The sequence below is a fragment of the Bombus fervidus genome, chromosome 10, assembly GCF_041682495.2.
Source record: "Bombus fervidus isolate BK054 chromosome 10, iyBomFerv1, whole genome shotgun sequence".
Lineage (NCBI taxonomy): Eukaryota > Metazoa > Arthropoda > Insecta > Hymenoptera > Apidae > Bombus > Bombus fervidus.
In genome coordinates, this window is record NC_091526.1 from 9088381 (window position 1) to 9107084 (window position 18704).

At 37.0% G+C, this 18704-nt stretch overlaps 2 protein-coding genes across 4 annotated transcripts; one reads left to right on the top strand and one right to left on the bottom strand.

Moving 5' to 3' along the window:
* Window positions 1–1297: 1297 nt before the first annotated feature.
* LOC139991763 (immediate early response 3-interacting protein 1) lies at window positions 1298–2086 on the bottom strand. Its single transcript, XM_072012130.1, has 3 exons — window positions 1851–2086; window positions 1547–1648; window positions 1298–1472 (listed from the first exon to the last, which is right to left on the bottom strand). The coding sequence occupies exons 1-3, from the start codon at window positions 1939–1941 to the stop codon at window positions 1417–1419; spliced, it is 249 nt and encodes an 82-aa protein (XP_071868231.1). The 5' UTR covers window positions 1942–2086; the 3' UTR covers window positions 1298–1416.
* Window positions 2087–4390: 2304 nt separating this feature from the next.
* LOC139991743 (6-phosphofructo-2-kinase/fructose-2,6-bisphosphatase) lies at window positions 4391–18102 on the top strand. Of its 3 annotated transcripts, none has more exons than XM_072012086.1 (6): window positions 4393–5585; window positions 10524–10685; window positions 11541–11710; window positions 14287–14670; window positions 15180–15449; window positions 16616–18102. In XM_072012086.1, the coding sequence occupies exons 1-6, from the start codon at window positions 5366–5368 to the stop codon at window positions 17042–17044; spliced, it is 1635 nt and encodes a 544-aa protein (XP_071868187.1). In that variant the 5' UTR covers window positions 4393–5365; the 3' UTR covers window positions 17045–18102. The 3 variants fall into 3 exon arrangements, with proteins under 3 accessions (XP_071868188.1, XP_071868187.1, XP_071868189.1); XM_072012088.1 differs by lacking the exon at window positions 4393–5585 and adding an exon at window positions 9699–9861; XM_072012087.1 differs by lacking the exon at window positions 10524–10685 and having other exon boundaries at window positions 4391–5585.
* Window positions 18103–18704: the final 602 nt, after the last annotated feature.

Below are 18704 nucleotides of genomic sequence, written 5' to 3' on the forward strand. Positions count from 1 at the left end.
GTTTTGAATATATGATTAAGCGGACGTAAACAAATGTGCGTTTCAGTGGCGATTTTCCGTGTTTAGTGAATCTATTTTAGACGTGAGATATGTATCTATATTTCAAGGTATAACTCGAGGAAAATAAATTGATCCTTTAATGATAGTAATAAGAAACGAAAGATTTTAAAGTTGGCAATAAGAAGTTAAGAAATTAGGAAATTTGTTGCACGTTGCTGAAATGTGACAAAAATTGAGTTGTTAGCAGTTAATAACAGAATGCAAAATCGACATGACACTTGTTTATTGACTGCACGAAGATGTGTGTTACTGTATGTATGTATGTATGTTACTTCCACCCCGAGAAAGCGAAGAAGGGGAGAAAGTTACGAGAAAATCATTGGCTTCCCGCGTGCGCCATCACGACGTCTATGAAGACACGAAGACAAACAGGCATGAGCATTCTGTCCAACTACTTACACCTCACACCAAGTCGAACATAATTTACAGTACGTTCGTCTGTTGATTTATGATTTAAATTACCCGTGAGAGAGTACATTCGAAGACACTTAACGGGAAGAGACGTCCTGTAGCGGAAGTTCGCCATAGTTGCATCTCTTCGCCATGAAATTTCTCCGTACTTTCAAGAATAAAATGTAAATGACTAATTAAGAAAATGAAACAAGTTTCTAGCACATCTCTTGAGTAAATAGAATTTCAAAATAAAGTAAAAGTAAAAAAATATTCAATTCTTTGACAATTCTCCTAACGAAGTATGAGATTTTTAATTGTTGGCGTTGATAAAAAGAAATGGAACTAAATTGCAACTTACAGTTACATGTTGAAGTCGTATGACAAACTTCCTTTTATAGAGTTGATGTTGCAATATGAAATTCGACGGTTGTTTCAAGTTTATTTGTAGGTATTGACAAAATGAAGTAGATGTTGTTTAGTGTAGGAAAAAGCAGATGTTTAGTGCAGATGGAACAGGAACTGCTGGATAATGTGGAAAGAAATATTCTAAAAAGTTCGAAAAATTGAATGATATTTTAGATGAATATTTAAGTATATATGGAAATATATGTATTTTGATATGATAAAAGGTTTGTTGTGTATTACCGCATTATCGTATAAGGAATTTTTTGTCTTCACTATGGTGAATAGAAAAATATGTAGAACATATCCAACATAATTAAACAATTGGAAGTTTACATCATAATATAAAAATAAATAAGAAGCGATGTAGACAGAAACAACATATATAAATACTGCTATCTTTTAAAATACTTGCAGTACAAGAATACGCTGAAACATGATATAATAAAAAATACTTTACTCTTCGATACAAAGGTAAAAATAAAAGAATGTAATTTTGCGTTTATGTACATCACTTTTCACAGCTCATTGTCCTTTTATTTACACCATCAATCGTTTCTTTCACCCAAGCACCAGTTTCACAATTATTGTTACAATATTTAGGAATATCAATGGAACTGCAACAAACAATATATTGTTGTTATATTTAAATTAATTATCAAACGAATTAAAATAATTTGTTTGTAATTACTTCGTGCAACCGTTCGTATCGACCTAATAAGGTTCAACATTTGTGACTTTGCTGTAGGAGGTTCTCCGAAGCCTTGAACATTTTGCCACGACGCCCAACCAACTGTAACAATGTTTAAACAAAAATTAAGTAATATATTCCAATATACAGGTAAAAATATATACATATGATTTATATATTTATCATATAACGCGATATATGTAAATACAATAGATAACATAACCTACAAATTCTTCATTTCTATGCAGGGAAAAAGTTCAGTATAAAAGAATAATACAAACAAAAATATGACGATATTGTGTACCTTTTGCAAGAAATCTTTCTTCGTTCAAAACGCAGATCGCATTCAAACACAACATAGTCGCTTCAAAAAGTGTCCAAAGTGTAAACGCCATATTATATCGATATGATGAATGATAACATTGAGAATATCACGCAGCGCCACTAGCGTAAGGAAAGGTAAAACAGCTTCATACGCATCAACCAATCAATTTGTATCGATTAGGAACCGTCCTGCCATCTTCTGTGTTCCGCTGGAAACTAGCAATTAAACCAGTGGCGTTATGCGGGAAATTTGAATTAAAATTTTATTTCCACTATGTTAAAATACATTTAGAGTAATCTCGAGATTTAAATATCACTCAAGATTCCAAAAATAAGATAATCTTGGATTTCATCGATATTGTTTTACAAATGCTTGCAGAAATAGTACGATATGGAAACTAAGAGTCTTAAAACGATACTCGAAAGAATCGGTAGACTTTACAAGTAACTTAACAACGCGATAATACAACGGATGGTTAGGAGCATTATTCTATTTATAATAATTGAACGACAAAGCGCACCTTCTTGGCACTAACGCTTTTGGAACAGGAGTACAAGTGTTTCTAGACGATTCGACGCTCCCTTCTCAATTGAGTTACGTTAACAATTCATGTGTGCCGATTTAGTTATAGAACTTAAAGTTCATTTCATGCTACCCTCGATCGTTCATGACCTCTATCATCATTTTATCACGCGGCGTTCGAGGCACACGTTTATCACGTGTAAGGAAATTCGTGGATTTTAATATTCTGATATCGTTTTGCGTATGCAAAGAAAAGTCGGAATCTTCCATATCGTGATGAAAGTCACGAACGCATTTGACGTGCGCAAAAATTTTTCTTGTTTGCAGACGATAAGTATTCAGCAAAAGCTATGCTAACTCACAGCCTCGAACAAGTGTTGTATTACTGCAAAAAATTGCAGCACAGACTAAACTCGCGTCGGCGGAAAGTACGCGTGAATCACGTGTTCCAAATGTCACGTTTATGCAACTGTAGAAAACATTGCATTATGCTAGGATTAAAAAAAGTTTCAGACAAAACTATCATTAATTTTAAGAAAAGTTTCCAATGTACAACGTGTACAATGTACGTCTTATTTGGCAACAAGACAATATAGGAAAATTGTTCCAAAGCCAATGTTTCCTCGACTAATTTAGATCTTCCACGAATTCATTCAAATCATTCATCATCCCCTAACAGATAATAATATTTTTCATATACAACGATAACGATTGCCTTAATTTTAGCTTTCTATATAAATCACAAGGTACTCTGATTCATTTCCCCAGTAATTACGCAAATCGCATGATTACAGATCTTCTGTCAAATAAAAATGTGTATTTTTCAATAAACTAGACGCAGCAATAAAGACATTATAATCAAACTTATAGAATCAATTCCAAGAAATCTTATGATTTAAATTCACATCAGTGTGCGAACTATTTCCATAATTTATGCCGTATTAGTCTGTACCTACTGCAATTTCACAGGGTAATAACGCGTTGCCATTCACCGACTGAACTAAATGACACTGAATGTGAAGTATACGAGTCTGACCGCTCGTGTCCGCTAAATATCATCAGAGAAATAGAAGAAACAAACGCGGACTTTGGTCGATTAACAAACGAAGAAAAATGAGAAGGTCGATTCGTGAACGCTAGATACCAATCAAAGCAAATATTATTTCAATCGTCGCATAATTGCAAAAGAAATGATATTCAAAGCTTGCAATTTGTCATCCAAGTAGATTGTAAATAATTATCATTTGTTATTGCAATCCTGTTTTCAGTCCGAATCGCGTATTATCTAATCTATTGCCTGTAATAAATAATACTTGGGTGACGTCGAAACTGTTACCCAGGAAGCAAGAGTAAAATGCTTAAGCCGTGCAATTAGGAATTACGTGACACGTTACGGTAACAATTTATGATGCATAAGGTCCAATGATGGAACGAGACGAAAGAATGATTCTAGTATCAGTTCGAGTGAACTGAAGGCGCGTACAATTGAACTCTTAAGAACGAAATTCTATGTTGTCATCGTTTCAAGAATTAACACGTTAATGGTCCAAATTAGACTAGTTTCTATAATACAATGTCTAAGTAAAGCGATTATAGTTAACAGACTAAAATAGACGTACCTAAAATGTACTATAACGGCGATTCAAATTTGGTGGAACATAGCTCACGTCTGTCGAAATTATAGTTGAGACATTATATGATGTTATATAATAAAAGTTCTACCAGATTACTCCATGACTGCTGTTGATATTTTTATGCAGATTTGTAAAATATTATGTAAAAATCGCATTGTCTAAGGTTGCAGTGGCCCAGTAAATATCAACGTTTTGTCCTCAAACGTAAATACATTCGACGTGTTCCCAACATGATTGCTGTGTACCAGTGGTGGGGTGAGCGAATCGTTGATTGGCCAGTTTCAACAGAGGGCGCCTACCAGGTCCGGGTCGATGTTGCTAAAAGCTGCAGCAAATGAGGGAACATCAGTCACTAACACCTCCTCGATCCGACTACAGGCAAGTCTTTTCACTTGACAACAACACATTTTTACTTCGTTTTCACTTTAATTTTTAAAGTTTTGTGCATCGATAATTACGGAACGTTAGGCAGATTTGCACGCAACATACAGTGAACAAAACATCAACAAACGCAGAGATTAGAATCAGACAATAGAGAGTCGACAGTTATATTCGAAGGTCTTTGGTGGATAAAATTAATCTGGTAAACCGGTTGTACGAGAACTCATTCTGCAGAGGTGACTCGACAGACTGTCCGAGTGAAACCACGTTATCGTGGACGGCAAAGGGAGTGAAAAGGAGCCGAAAAGGGTAAGGAATACCTTATATATAAATATACATAACTAAAGTAGAGTTGAAGTGGCGGCGAGAAGGGAACACCGGTGTGTTGGAAAACGGTGAGGCAGCACCGTGACTATGTAAACTACTAGCATATATTTGTGGCAGCGCGTGCGCACAGTCGGGCAACGTCTGTACCGACAATATTTATAAAGGCATATCGTAACGTGATAGATCGACGACGATCAAACAATCAAGTAAATCGAGGGTAAAAGAGGATTTAAACAAAGAAGAGGACAATATCGGAGAACTGGGCTTTTCTTCGAGCATAGGCAAAGAAGCACGCAAACTGGCTCCAGAGGTGAGGATCAAGCAAATTGGAATGAGGGAGGACCTGTTGTCCATAATACGGCACACAAGCAGCGATCATTTTTCGGAAGAACTCTAGCCGAAGATTGAGCAGTAAAACGGGTATAAAGGAGACTAGCAATAGACCACTGTTTCCGAGTATTTTATACAAATAGAGGGCTCTTGTTTGCTGGATATTTCAAACAAAAGCGTTACCAGGATTATTTTCATTCTCTTCCTGTAATTGTCTATTTCTCGACTGGTCCACCTGTTGGCTTGTGTTTTCCTAAAGGGAAATAAAAGACCCCAATTTGAATAGTTTACCATTGGGTTATGCCCTGGGTTGCCGCCTGTCTCGACCTGTTGGCGGCACCGATTTTGGGTTACTGTTTGGCCGTGAGGAAACTTGCACTGCAAGCCGGCTTTTTCCAAGAAGAAACCAACAAACCAATCATAACACAAGTGGTGCACGCGACCAATACGTCGACTACACAAAAGGAGACTTCATCGTGCGCTAATACGATGGCACCAAGTTTCGAGGAACAACGCCAAGGTAACTAGATTAAATGGGACACTAGTAATATGAGTTTCATCTAGTTGATATTATTTGCTCGTACAATCACTCCATGTTCGATATATTCGATAGGTAACGATGTTATTGAATAGCAATTCAATCGGTAATCAGGTTGCGGAACATTCGATGGGGAACTTTTATTTATTTCTTATCTATCGAAAACGAAAGCATCGGATTACTGTGCGTTATGCAATGCAATAGTCATCGTAAAAAGTTGCACGGAAATGCAATATGCAAATGAAATTAAAAAATGCCATCTGCGGGAATACCGAACGAAATAATGGCTCTTTTCATCGTTTGTTTTTTTCATCGAAACGAGTTACGTTTTTTTCGCTCGCTCTCTTTGAATTTCTCGAATTCGTGTCAGCCAGATCTTTAGCTGTTGCACCGAAATTCCCACGAAACCAGGCCACGGTTTCACGAATCTGTGATCTCCACTTGTAATCGGAGTGGTGACTATAAATAAAACGCGATTTAAATAGATATCCGTGTCGTGCGTTCAAAACGCGTGCGAGACGAAAGAAAATTCAACTTGTAACAAATAACTTCAAACTGATAAACTTGTTGTTTTCATTGAACTCGCGTAGAAAATGAAAACAATAAACAAAGAAAGATTCACGGCATAAAAACGGAGAATCTGTACATAGACTTGCACTTGCCACGCTATCTGAGAGATATAAATTTATCGCGAGAGGTAAGTTTACGGCGTTTAGTAACGGAGGTCTGTTGCCTCAAAAGTTAGTATGCATTGATAAAAAAATATTTTGTCCTTTTCCATTTATTATCAGTCCGGTCGGACCAATAAACGTGCGCCTTTCAAAGAGGCGTTTCTGTCGCCTAAGGTTGTCCCCGGTTTTCTTTTAACGACGATAAATTGCGTGTCAATGAAAAACGCGACAGGTACAGTCACACAGTTCGTAAAAGCAGAAAACATCACGAAGGTCAGTAGGAGTCAGATGTAAACGAGATAATTATGGTAATTATGATAATTATCCTAATCCCTGCGATTACTGTGATCTCGTCCCAGGGGAAAATCGTTTCTTATCCTGTTGCGTTGTTACTTTCTTTTGTAACTATAATTAGGTAATTATACATTAGCTATTCGCAATTAAAAGATTTAATTATGGGAACGTTGCATTAGGTTCCTTTCGAATTCCTTTCATTTACAATTATAATCTTTGTGTTCGTAAGTGTGTCTGAATATTAGAAGATAAGGGGTTAATCAATAGTAGAGAAAGAATTGCGTGGTTCTATGTTTCTTCTAAACGTGACCTCGAGCACAAAAGCTGTTATTCGCGAATGAATGGAGATTATTCAGTACCAGTCACCGAAGGATGTCGAAATATCGTATGATAAATTCATCTTATTAGTAGTCGTAGTAATATAAATTAAGCACAGCAAAATTCTCGATGGGAGAAATTAAACCTTCAAGTATCCTCGATCTTTGAATATCAATATGTGTCTGTTGCTTTTAAATCGGCAATCGGCAGAAACGTCACTGATATATTCGGAGATGCGCTATTAATTTCGTTGTTTAAAACATAGAATCACTTGAGACAACGATGTCTTTTGACAACGTGGATATTGCTAATAAGAATTCGTTACACGTTTCCCAATGTTTACCTTGCGATAAACCGCGAAAGAATTTAATGAGACTGATGAAGAGGGGGAGAGAGGGAGAGGAAAAACCAGAGAAACGAAAGGTAAAATTTCTTCAAGGATATCCCATGCGGGATATTATCTTAGCTTGTGAAACGGGAATGTGCACATTGCACACCGTACGAGTTGTACGCCAATAAGACTAAAAACTCCACGATCGAGGGTGTGTCCCTTGTGTTTCTTTGAACAGCTACTTTCGTGACCAGCTGTGCATGTAGTCGTTACACGTGCATTATCATCAGCATACGTCAATTATTTGTATTGTCCTTGTAGATACACACAGCTTATAAATATACAGTGGTAAAATAGTAGCTGTTGTCAGCTGTGAGAGAGTTGTATCTTATATCGTAATACGTTATATATTCAGTTGACGCAAATGCTCCTTATCTCGGAGCACGGTGGTTTCTTATCAAAGGTTTCGTTTCTGTTTTCTATATCTCGGTAACTAAACGATCGTACCAGGTCCCACGAGTATCTCATCTTATCAAACTCAAGTGCTTTCGAATTTTATAAAGCTTCGATAACTTAAGCTCCTCTCTATCGTAAAATTTTGACAAGAGTTTTCGAGTACGATGAGTTCCAAAAATTACCTTGTTTTATCTAGTTCAAGTAGCTGTCAGTTCAATTTTTCCTTTTACATTTTTTTTTTTTTTTTAACGAAATACTGGAGGGAAATTTGGTGAAATGCGATGTAGCGCGGTAGCTGACGTTGCAGCGAAGTTCCGATGCAACGAAAGTGGTTTTCACCACAAGACCGATTATCGATTTTCTGCCACTGACCTTGTTCTTATCCTGCGCGTGAAAGCGTATGGAAATGGCCGTGATGAATCTTCGCTAAGACGTAACGACGACACGAAAAACTTATTTTCATAATTAACTACTGTATTCTGTCGACATAAGTTTCATTGCCATTTGTTCGCAGATAAATAAATATTATCGGCACGGTATTCCATGGAGTAATTTAATATTCACGCATACGTTGGTAGCCGTAGCGTGGCGAGAGCACGTGCGTTGTTACAATTCAACGCTTGAATAATGAATCGAGTGACGACACGTTTCAGGTCAACGCACCAACTGTTAAGGCTGGTTTCATGGGGATTCTCGATAGGTGATAGTACGTTGTTCGGTATACGCGAATGATCGGTATTGATCGTGTATCGCGTGCGACAGCTTGGTAAAGACGACACTCGAAGCTGCACTTTGAATTATAAAACAATATACATACATCGGTATATCATCCGATTGTTTGAGTTGAAAAACTTCCGTTCTCAATACGTTTCATTTTTCAAAGCGAAACGTGAGAATCATTTATATAACTTATAAACGTGTATCGAAGCTCTTTTATCCACAGATCAAGCGGCCTAATTCGTAATTATTTTGTTGACACGCGTTAAGTCGGAAAAAACAGACACGCAAATAAAAATGAAGACAGATATCGCGAATGACGAAATCGTTTCTTGGCGTACGTGCTTCTGCTTATGGTAAAAAATCTACTTGGAGATTCGTTAAATTAGTCCAAATGTAATGACCTTTATCGCTTTTCGAGCTTCGATTATTACGCACGAGGACATGCCGATTTGAAACAACACGCGATAACGCATAGTTCTATCGCCATGTCGAATTTTGTGAACCCAGATAATTCGATAATTCTCACCCCATTAAAATTTTTTATATTGTAAACAACGAGTTAATTATAACGTTACAAACAGGCCGTCGTACGTATTTTCGTGCTTGAACTTTAATCTTGCTTTGAACTTTTATTCTATACACAGCTAAACGATTATATATCGATTACGAACGATTACACGATATATTATAAAAATTATCACATGACACATAGAAACTTTGACATATAGAGTTTTGGAAAATATAGTAATCAAATACGTATTTTTACGGTTCTTAGAAATATAGAAATATTCAAATAATTACACAATTATATAAAATATATATGAGAATATTAAACTGTTTGAAAAGTTTGTAGCATTTCTGAGAATTGATATGCTCTGTAATCGATTGCTATAAAATTGCAAGGGGTTAATTTATACTTTTTATAGAGGTTCATAAATTTAATTTATATGAAACAATATTGTATTTTACATTCGATAGAATCTAAAGTATATGAAAATACATTTTCTTTGAACTTCACTACGAACTTTCCAACTAACATAAATATAGATTAATATATGAACTATAAAATTGCTACATTTAGCAAGTGAAACAAATACTTCTCACAAATATTTCTCATGAATATCCGTATTCCAAAAATGAGAATAGAATGAGTCAGAATATCGACAAACAAAAAACAAAGTTTCTTGTTGAGATTAATACCGCGAAAGAAGCGGCAGTCGCAAAAGTGCAGCCAAAAGCTCTCGTGCATGAGGAGAGAATTCTAAATATAAAGTTCACCAACGCTCGGTTTTTAACGTGGAACCCAACAGGAAGGCATCAGTACTCAGTTGAAATTCGCACACTGAAGCTCGCGAGTTTTGTCTAGCCGGTTGTGCCATTGAAACGCATTTGTCATTATCGATTCGTCATTAGTTGATGGTCGAACAGTGTTGTTAACGGTACATTGTAAAGAACATGTGTGTGATCGGTAAGGATTATTCTTCCATCGATCAATAGTGAAAAAGATTTTAATCTAAATGTACGGATAAAATCCTGAACGCTCATGCGAATGAGCTTTTATTTTCACTTTTACGTTCATTGTTTCGTAGAAACCTAAATATTTCATTCGACGAAAACAAAATGAAAATTTAAAATATTTTGTTCATAGTGGCCGAGAAAGAGTTCTTTTGTGAATCGAAGATGCGTCGGAGGGAAACGATAATTTTCTCGCTAATTTCATTCTTATACTACTATACAATCACATTGTTCAATTTTCTATCGAATTACGTCACATACGTTCACATTGTTAATGATCATTCGACTGTTGGCTGGCTTAACAAACTAACTTGGCACCGAGTCAGATCTATCATAGTCATTTGGGTGCATCTTCTAAAATTGGTCGTTATTATTATATTATTATACACATAAAAATAACCGAATGCTACAATGAAATGCTTTAGAAAATATCTGACTTCTATCGTAATCGCGTATTGGCGTTCTTAAATTTGTTCACGATCTGTACATTTATACTCGCGTCTTTGTTGCACAATCCTTTGTCTCTTTGAGGTTTATCAATGGCCATGCGTCTACACATCGACCAAATGAAAATGCAATTGATTACACGAGTATCATAGATTCTCTTGCTTTCAGAACCCAAGGATAAAATCGCAGTAAGGACGTCGGGGATAATGAAGTCTCCCCGAAAATTTTCAGGGGTTGTAATCGCGATGTGCGGTTTACCAGGTCGTGGAAAAAGCCAAGTGGCACAATGCCTTTCGCGCAGACTCAACTGGAACGGTGATTCCACTAAAGGTATAGAATTCTATTTCGTTTACTGACAATTGCTACGCTTGAAGACGAAACCTGTTCATTAAATCATATTAGTCATCTTGAATAAGCGGTTTCGTAATATTATTTCCACTCGACCATCAATTATCTGTGTTTCTTTTTTGTTTCATTTTTAACTTCCTATTTCGCGGTTGTATTATGTATACAAGTTACGTGTATGATCATTAATTCCTTATTTTTCATTTTTCCCATTTTTGTTTTCAACACGGTCATTAAGAGCATTTATTATATACGTTCCATAGACTTGTTACGTAAATTTACAACGCTTTAAACAAATTTTAATTTGTAATATATTACATTGTGCGTTTCCTAGTTTTTACAACCCTATAAAATACTACAGATATATTCTCTTCATACGCATATATGTATACCAGGTGGAGACTATATAACACGGTCGAAAAAGAACATCTAATTATTATTATATTATTATTATTATATAATTATTCAAAATATGTATTTCTACTAATCTTGGTGCGCCGGTCACCGGTGACCCCCACTATGCCACGACCAAGTTGAGTACTGGTCACCGGTGACCCCCATGGCATTTAGCGTGTTAGATAATGACTGAATGTTTCGCGAATTGAATCGATGAAAAACAAGAATCACAGGAAAAGTAGCGTAATTTCAATATCCTCGAATGCTTCAAAATGACAAATAAGACATTGACAAAGAAGGGTAGGTTAGTTCACTACATTTTACGACTGTACTGTTATATTGTTTCCATTTAACAATACAAACCTAAATCAAAAAATATCGAATTATCTAAGCTCTCCTAGACCCTTTCAACGACTAATGAATTACATTTAATTATTGCTTTAGTGATGAGGGTTAGCGACTACCGCAGGAAAAGACTGGAACCATACGGGGAGGCCGTATCGCACGAGCTGTTTCTTCCGGATCATACGACGAACGCAGCGTTGAGAGCTCTGGCCCAACGAGACGCGATGCACGAGTGCGCTACATGGCTCGCAGGCGGGAATTCCGTAGCTGTAAGCATCAATTAGATGTGTGACAAACATCTGGTAAAGATGTGAAATTGAATAGAATCTGGAGATAAATTTAATATCGAAACGAGAACGCGTGCTGTTGCATTCGATCGAAAATAATCGCAAAAGTTCAAGAGATTTCAGTATCGAATCTAGAACAACAACACACGCGATTGTATTTGATTGAAAATAATTGAAAATAGTTGAGAAAGATTCGGTATCAACACGAGAACGAGAATACGCTCGGTTGTACTTGATTGAAAGTAATCGAAAAATGTTGAGAAAGATTCGATGTCGAAACGAACGGAAGCACGCGCGATTGCATTTGATCGAAAATAATAGAACAGAGTTAAGAAAGAATTTTAATCGTTGCGCATTTGAAAAATCCGACCGGAAGATAAAACACGTGTTTTTTTTTTTTTGCTATTATGTAACCGAGGCTGCAAGAATAGATTAGAATATTAGAACGGTCAAGGGTCGTATTTATACATAGATCTCGCTAACGGTAGACGACGCGATTAAACCGAGGCTAGTCAAGCCGGTCTACCTTTCTCCGACCGAACCGAATCTTGTCGTACGAGTTTTACCTGGTTTAATATTTTTAACAACATGTACCAACGTTCCATGATAGAAACCGCAATAGTTCATGGTGTTGAAAGTAGCTTAAGATCGGCTCGTTATTTTCTCGATATTATACGCTTTAGAAATAATCGAGAATTGAACAAATATGACACGCTTTCTATATGAAGACTACAACGATAAAACGTGTCTTCAGTAAATTTTAAATTCTACGTGGAAACGCATCTCAGATATTACAGGAAACTAATTATTTAATTCTGGAATTAACGGTGCATTTTTCTTTCCAAATGATATCATATTGAAATATTCCTATTTATTCTAATTTATCGTATTCTTCCTGCGTGGTCTTGATATATAAGTTAACAATAAGAGAAACCAACATGTAAATTCATATATAAATTACTCGCCATAATTATTAGGATATCTACACGTTATAAGCATCGATTGGAACACTTTGACGAATTTTTCTTTATCTGGTGTATTTTCGTCCAGTCGCGGGGAGACGATCGCGTTATAGCGCGTCAACGGGAGTCGTAAATTCCCGCTACGATTGCACGAATCGACACCACGAACAGGGCGATCCCCTTATTTCTTGTGGGAGAATAAAGAGTGATTGGGTTGGAATATAACTGGACTTCACAGTTATATTATATTATGTATTTATTTGCACTGGATTACATGTGAACAGACCATGTTTGGAAAGCGTGGTGATGAACCCGAAGGTTGCTAGATGTGGTAGTTAGAGAGGCGAGAACTTGACTGAGTTACGTTAGAACTTGACGGCCCGATGAGTGTTAGAACAGTGGACTTGACTGTCCGAGGGATATTAGAACAGTGGACTTGACTGTCCGAGGGATATTAGAACAGTGGACTTGACTGTCCGAGGGATATTAGAACAATGGACTTGACTGTCCGAGGGATATTAGAACAGTGGACTTGACTGTCCGAGGGATATTAGAACAGTGGACTTGACTGTCCGAGGGATATTAGAACAGTGGATTGGCTGTCCAAGGGATCTTAGAGCAGTGATTGACCCGTCTCGTACTATTTAGGAAGAAAGCTCGTTGTGGGTGTATCCTTGTTGAACTAAGAACACGGATTCGTAGTTCACACTTTTCGGTAGAAAAGTGAGGGTAACGATCCGTGATGCCCATTGGGTATTGCCAATGTTAATGAATTAAATACGAGGGGATAATCCTCGGCAAATGTGACTCACGTGTGTTTCTGTCTTTGGGAAAAACCCGCTACCTCGCTGGGCAAACCTCCGCTTTCTCCGTATAATAAACCTAAAGACCCTTTTAAGGGATCACTCATAAGCCGAATATGTACAAAGAATACAATTGTATAGTTAACAAATGTGGGCTATGGTGGTTCCTTGGGTTTATTGCGGGTCAGTGTGACAATGTGCAGGCCTCGGTGGCCTGACCATGAGGGACGTCGCAGGTACCGACTAACGCGACGTAATATCTGGTATATCTTATATTACAAAGTACAAGTGACGCGAATGAAGTAACAGATTTATAATGAAATAACTAGAAACGAAAGGCACTCCATTCGTATTAAATATCAATATGTGCCCTAATACTTATGGCTTGCGGTGTTCTTAATTGAATAAAGCGATAATTAATTTTGACGAAGGGCCTGCAGCAACATGAAGACACTTTCAGTATTTATATTGCATTTATTGGAAGAGAAAAACATAGGTATAGGTTTTATATTCAAATGTATTTAAATAATACAAATATTAGTTTATAGCACGTGTCAAAATATGCAATAGTTTTGGTTAATTTTAACTACAGCATTCTGCTGGTTTACACAAATTATTGGAAAGCTACCTCCTTGTTGCAGCAATCTCTCCAAATATACAATACAAAGAAAAATAACTGAAAATCGATATAGACTAATGTCTATTTAAATAAAACGCGTAGGAATAAATATACTGAAATTTGAGCTTGCGAGTTGTCACAGTTAGTTGCATTTAAGCATTTTCCTGTTTGAAGATCCTGGATGCCACGCTGGTGATGCGAGCGCAGCGCGCCGAGGTCTTCGAATATTTTTCCGGGCAGCTCGGTTATCGCGTCCTCTTCATCGAGTGCGTCTGCGACGATCCGGTTGTACTGGAGCGAAATTACAAGGAGATAGTGCGGTACAGCGCTGACTATGCTGGCATGGATTCAATAACAGCTGAAGAAGATCTACGATTGAAGATAGCTCATTACATTCGATCTTACGAGCCAATGGATGAGAAGACGTATCCACGAATCCGTATCAACACCGGCAGCATGGACATCGAGTCCTGCAATGTGTCAGGCCATGTGGAGACAAATGTCCTTGGATATCTTGGAAGCGTCACTGTTGAACCGCATACTCTTTATTTCTCTCGGGTTAGTAATCCATCAAATTTCACATTTGTCATCGTTTAATCCTTATCTCAGATGTTCTAATCCTAGAGGCTCAGTCTTCGCGTCTTTAGTCTTAATTAAAAGAATGTTTCGACAAGTGATAATGATAACGATAATGAAGAAATGCGTTTGTTCTTAGATTACGAGTTGAGTCAAGGACAATTGAGCCAGGTCGTGGCGCTTGCAATTATTAAAAAGATTAACATACATAACTGAGCACTTCATTTAGCATGACGAGCCCTCAATTGTTTACAAACAACGTGTTTTAAAAACATACGTATACGTAAAAACATACATATTGTATTTTTAAAATCTTGCTATCTTATCAGGTCTTGGTTCCAAAAGCGATTTCTTTTCATCTGATCGTAATCTTATCATTGCTACGCCTCTCTTACGAGAATGTAATATTCCCAATCCTTCTTGAACGGAACCAGAATATTCTATCAATTGGTAAAACTAAAGTCCTCCCTCTCTCTCTCTCTTGATTACAGCACGGCGAAAGCGAGTACAACGTATTGGGTAAGGTTGGTGGTGACGCAGTTTTAAGCGCACGTGGCGAGAGATATGCACAAGCGTTGGCCACCAAGTTCAACGCTATGCGTATTCCCGACCTGCGCGTGCTAACTAGTCGCCTTCGAAGGACTATCGCGACTGCTCGTGGCGTGGAGGCGCCTCAAGAACACGTGGCAGCACTCAACGAACTCCACGCCGGTATCTGTGAGGGTCTGTCTTACGAAGAGATGCAGGAGCATTATCCGCAGGTAATTTCAGATCAGACGCGTCTTCCTCCTCGAAATTTCGTCATTGCTTGCATTGAATTCCGTTTCAAATGTTGTTGACCAAAGGCTTATTCAGACACGGTCAGTAGATTAGTGAAACAGCGAGTGAAGATAGTTTATACCGTTTATTTTGAAGGGTCACTACGTAGGATTAATCGAAAAACGTGTAAATTCAGCTTCGCTTGCTACTTGCCTAAACTTCTGGCCGTATTTAAACGAGCCTTCAATTGATTGGATTTATCAGTCCCTAGCTCTGTGCTTTAATTTATTTGTGTAGTAAGCGGTAGATAGTGGTAGCTGTAACAGTTATCCTTGTAGATTATAGACTACAGAGTATAAGCTTTTTGATTTAATCTAACTATATCAGTATTATGTTAGAAACATTATATACTATACTAGATACATTTAAGATTGATATTTGATAAAAATTTCCGCAGTGGTCGATTAGTTACTGCAGTTATAATTCGTATTTCGATAAGTTTATGATTCTAGATATGGAATATTTATTATCTACTAGGTTTGTCTATTTATTTCTCTAAGCGAAAAAAGAAAAATAAGTAATAACATAAATCTCTGCGGATGACGCAGGCATTGGATACTCGGCCACTGGGGAAAAGTATCGAGTGACTCAATGTCTGCGTTAACAGTCTGTAATTGATTAAAAATCAGTTGTATGCAAATTTATCCACTTACGTCCACGAAATATTTGCTTAGTTAATGAGAATGAGCGTTGAAGTTCAAAGAAATATCTCCAGTCAAGTAAATAGCACATTCACGATGACCAAAATGTTTCGCGTTACCAGATCGAATTCAATCAGTCTAATTAAGCTGGACGAAGTTTTAGAACGCGCATAAATGAATATTATAATTACAATACGAAGTTGACGTGTACTTATTAACCGTGTATTATAACGAAACATAAATCATACCATAATTTGAATATTATATCGCAGGTCTACTTTATTAAAGTTTATGTTTAAAATTAGCCATTGTTCCCTGATTTTGCATAAGCTAGGTTTTAATGCTTTAGGGACCTCGATGTACGAACTATTCCATGACTTACAAGCAAAAGTCTATATATACTTTAGCATATAGTACATAGATAGCGTATATACCTTCTACATCTCTAACCCAATGCTTTTACGTAGGAATTTGCATGGCGCGATCAAGATAAGCTGCGCTATCGTTATCCATGGGGAGAAAGCTACATCGACGCGATGCACCGCGTGGAACCGGTTATTGCTGAATTACAGAGATCCAACAACATCTTGGTCGTATCTCATCAAGCTATTCTGCGCTGCATCATCGGCTTCTTCACAGATAAAAAACCGGAAGAGGTGCCTTACGCTGAGGTGCCACTGCATACCATCATCCGAGTTAGCAGCCAGGGTTACAATTACAAGGTGGACTTCTTCAAGTTACCCATCGAGTGTGTGAACACGACTCGCGTGAAGCCGAAGAATTGCAGCGCGGACAGAACCGCGGACGATGCTCTACTCACAGTGCCAGCACATTTCGACATACCGGATCCTTGGCGAAATCTTGGCAGCGGACCCACTCTCGTGCAACAACACTGAGAAACCGCTCGGGGATCTACGATCATGTCGAAAATTCGATGTCTGTTTGTTTGTAACCCCTGGAGCTTTCAGCAGTGATATCTTCTTGGAATATTTTTGCTTTTGAATTCAGGCAGGGGATGAAGATTTGAAATATCATGCAAGTGATGGATTGAATATATTTTTAGTATGTATATATATATGTATAGGTAGATGGCTTTAAGATATCTTTAAGAATTACAGATTCGATGAGACGGAAGATGATGATATTGGAGTCAATTCAGAATATATTTTTCGATGAATAGATTGGATAGATCGCGTGAAAGAAACGACATGTAGGATCGAATAATCGTTATCGAGGCTGGAATTTTATTTCTGAAATTTTCGTTTTCTCATAAACCCTGAGAAACTTCGGTCGTTTCAACTTTCACTTGTTTATCGTCGAGTTCTGTTATCTTCGCGGGATGTACTCCGATTGTCGTGTTTTTCCTCGTTGATTCTGTTCCCATTGGCAATAATTTAGTATCCTGCTGCTGGAGCCCTCTATACATTATGTTTAAGCAGTTTAATTTTAATAATCACATACAAGTCAAATGTTATATTAGCTCTAATATGTCGCAGACGACTATTGCAACAAATATCTTAATTGTACATTGTAAAATGCGGCAAGACAGGCAATCTTTTAAATTGTAGGAATGCGAAACATGTCTCTCGTATTAAATTCTATTTCAAAATATTGATATAATATATACAACGAACACACGAAAGACAGTCTTTTTAGTATTTTACTATTTATAGGTGATAGAATTTTAGATTTATGTATTTTCGTTTGCTTAGTTCCTAGCACAACGATTATAGGCCTTGAGATTTGGACGATATTAGGATTTTTATTACTGTAAAGTACAATTGAAAGATACTGTACCGTAGCGTTATATAAAGTTTGACTATAAAACGGACCTGATATCATTGTTAACAAGGAAATAACGAATATTGTATTTTTCGAGTGTGTATGAGTGTTCGAACGATAGATGTATATTTTTACGCACAGAATCAGCGATATACTGTGCTACGCTCTCATTTAAGAAATATCAAAGTAGCATTCGAGCAATGTATTTTTCTCTACGAAGGAAAGCGCGAGAAATAATCGACAGAGGCGATTAAGAAAGAAAAGAATAGAATGGCGCCTTCTTCCGTCGATACACTGTTACGTTTCACTTAGGGTTAGATTCTATCTCGTAGACCGCATAAATATGCATAATATTTTATTAGAATCTTCGAGCAATCTATTTATCCAAGACAAGCTCGAAAATTCGCAAAATGTGAATAGAATAAAAAATAAATAAGCCTTACGAAATTAATTTATTCTGAGATGAATTAAGTACCACAAAGAGAAAATTAATTTTCTATACAAGTCAAGCAAAGCGATTATTTGTCTTTGATTCGCACGTAACAAATGGCACAAGTTATCTAGTCCATTCATTGTTGAACATTCTGGCGTTCTTTCTTTTCTCTTTTGCTATGCGGGCGTCGAAATAAAAGATTATAGAGCGTTCTAAATGTTAAGTCGTATTAATACCTTTTAAACTTCTTTGTTTGTTTGTTTTTTAATTGTATATTACGAATAAACGTTTTTTACAAAATATCGTGATACCTCTACATTCCTCGACCAATCTTCGTATGA

Excerpts from the sequence above, each read along its gene's own strand:
- LOC139991763 (XM_072012130.1), bottom strand. The coding sequence starts at position 1,941 with ATGGCGTTTACACTTTGGACACTTTTTGAAGCGACTATGTTGTGTTTG. Across the intron at positions 1,649-1,850 it reads AGAAAGATTTCTTGCAAAAG|TTGGTTGGGCGTCGTGGCAA; the intron begins GTACACAATATC and ends ACATTGTTACAG. Across the intron at positions 1,473-1,546 it reads GATACGAACGGTTGCACGAA|TTCCATTGATATTCCTAAAT; the intron begins GTAATTACAAAC and ends TGTTTGTTGCAG.
- LOC139991743 (XM_072012086.1), top strand. The coding sequence starts at position 5,366 with ATGCCCTGGGTTGCCGCCTGTCTCGACCTGTTGGCGGCACCGATTTTG. Across the intron at positions 14,671-15,179 it reads ATACTCTTTATTTCTCTCGG|CACGGCGAAAGCGAGTACAA; the intron begins GTTAGTAATCCA and ends TCTTGATTACAG. Across the intron at positions 15,450-16,615 it reads TGCAGGAGCATTATCCGCAG|GAATTTGCATGGCGCGATCA; the intron begins GTAATTTCAGAT and ends GCTTTTACGTAG.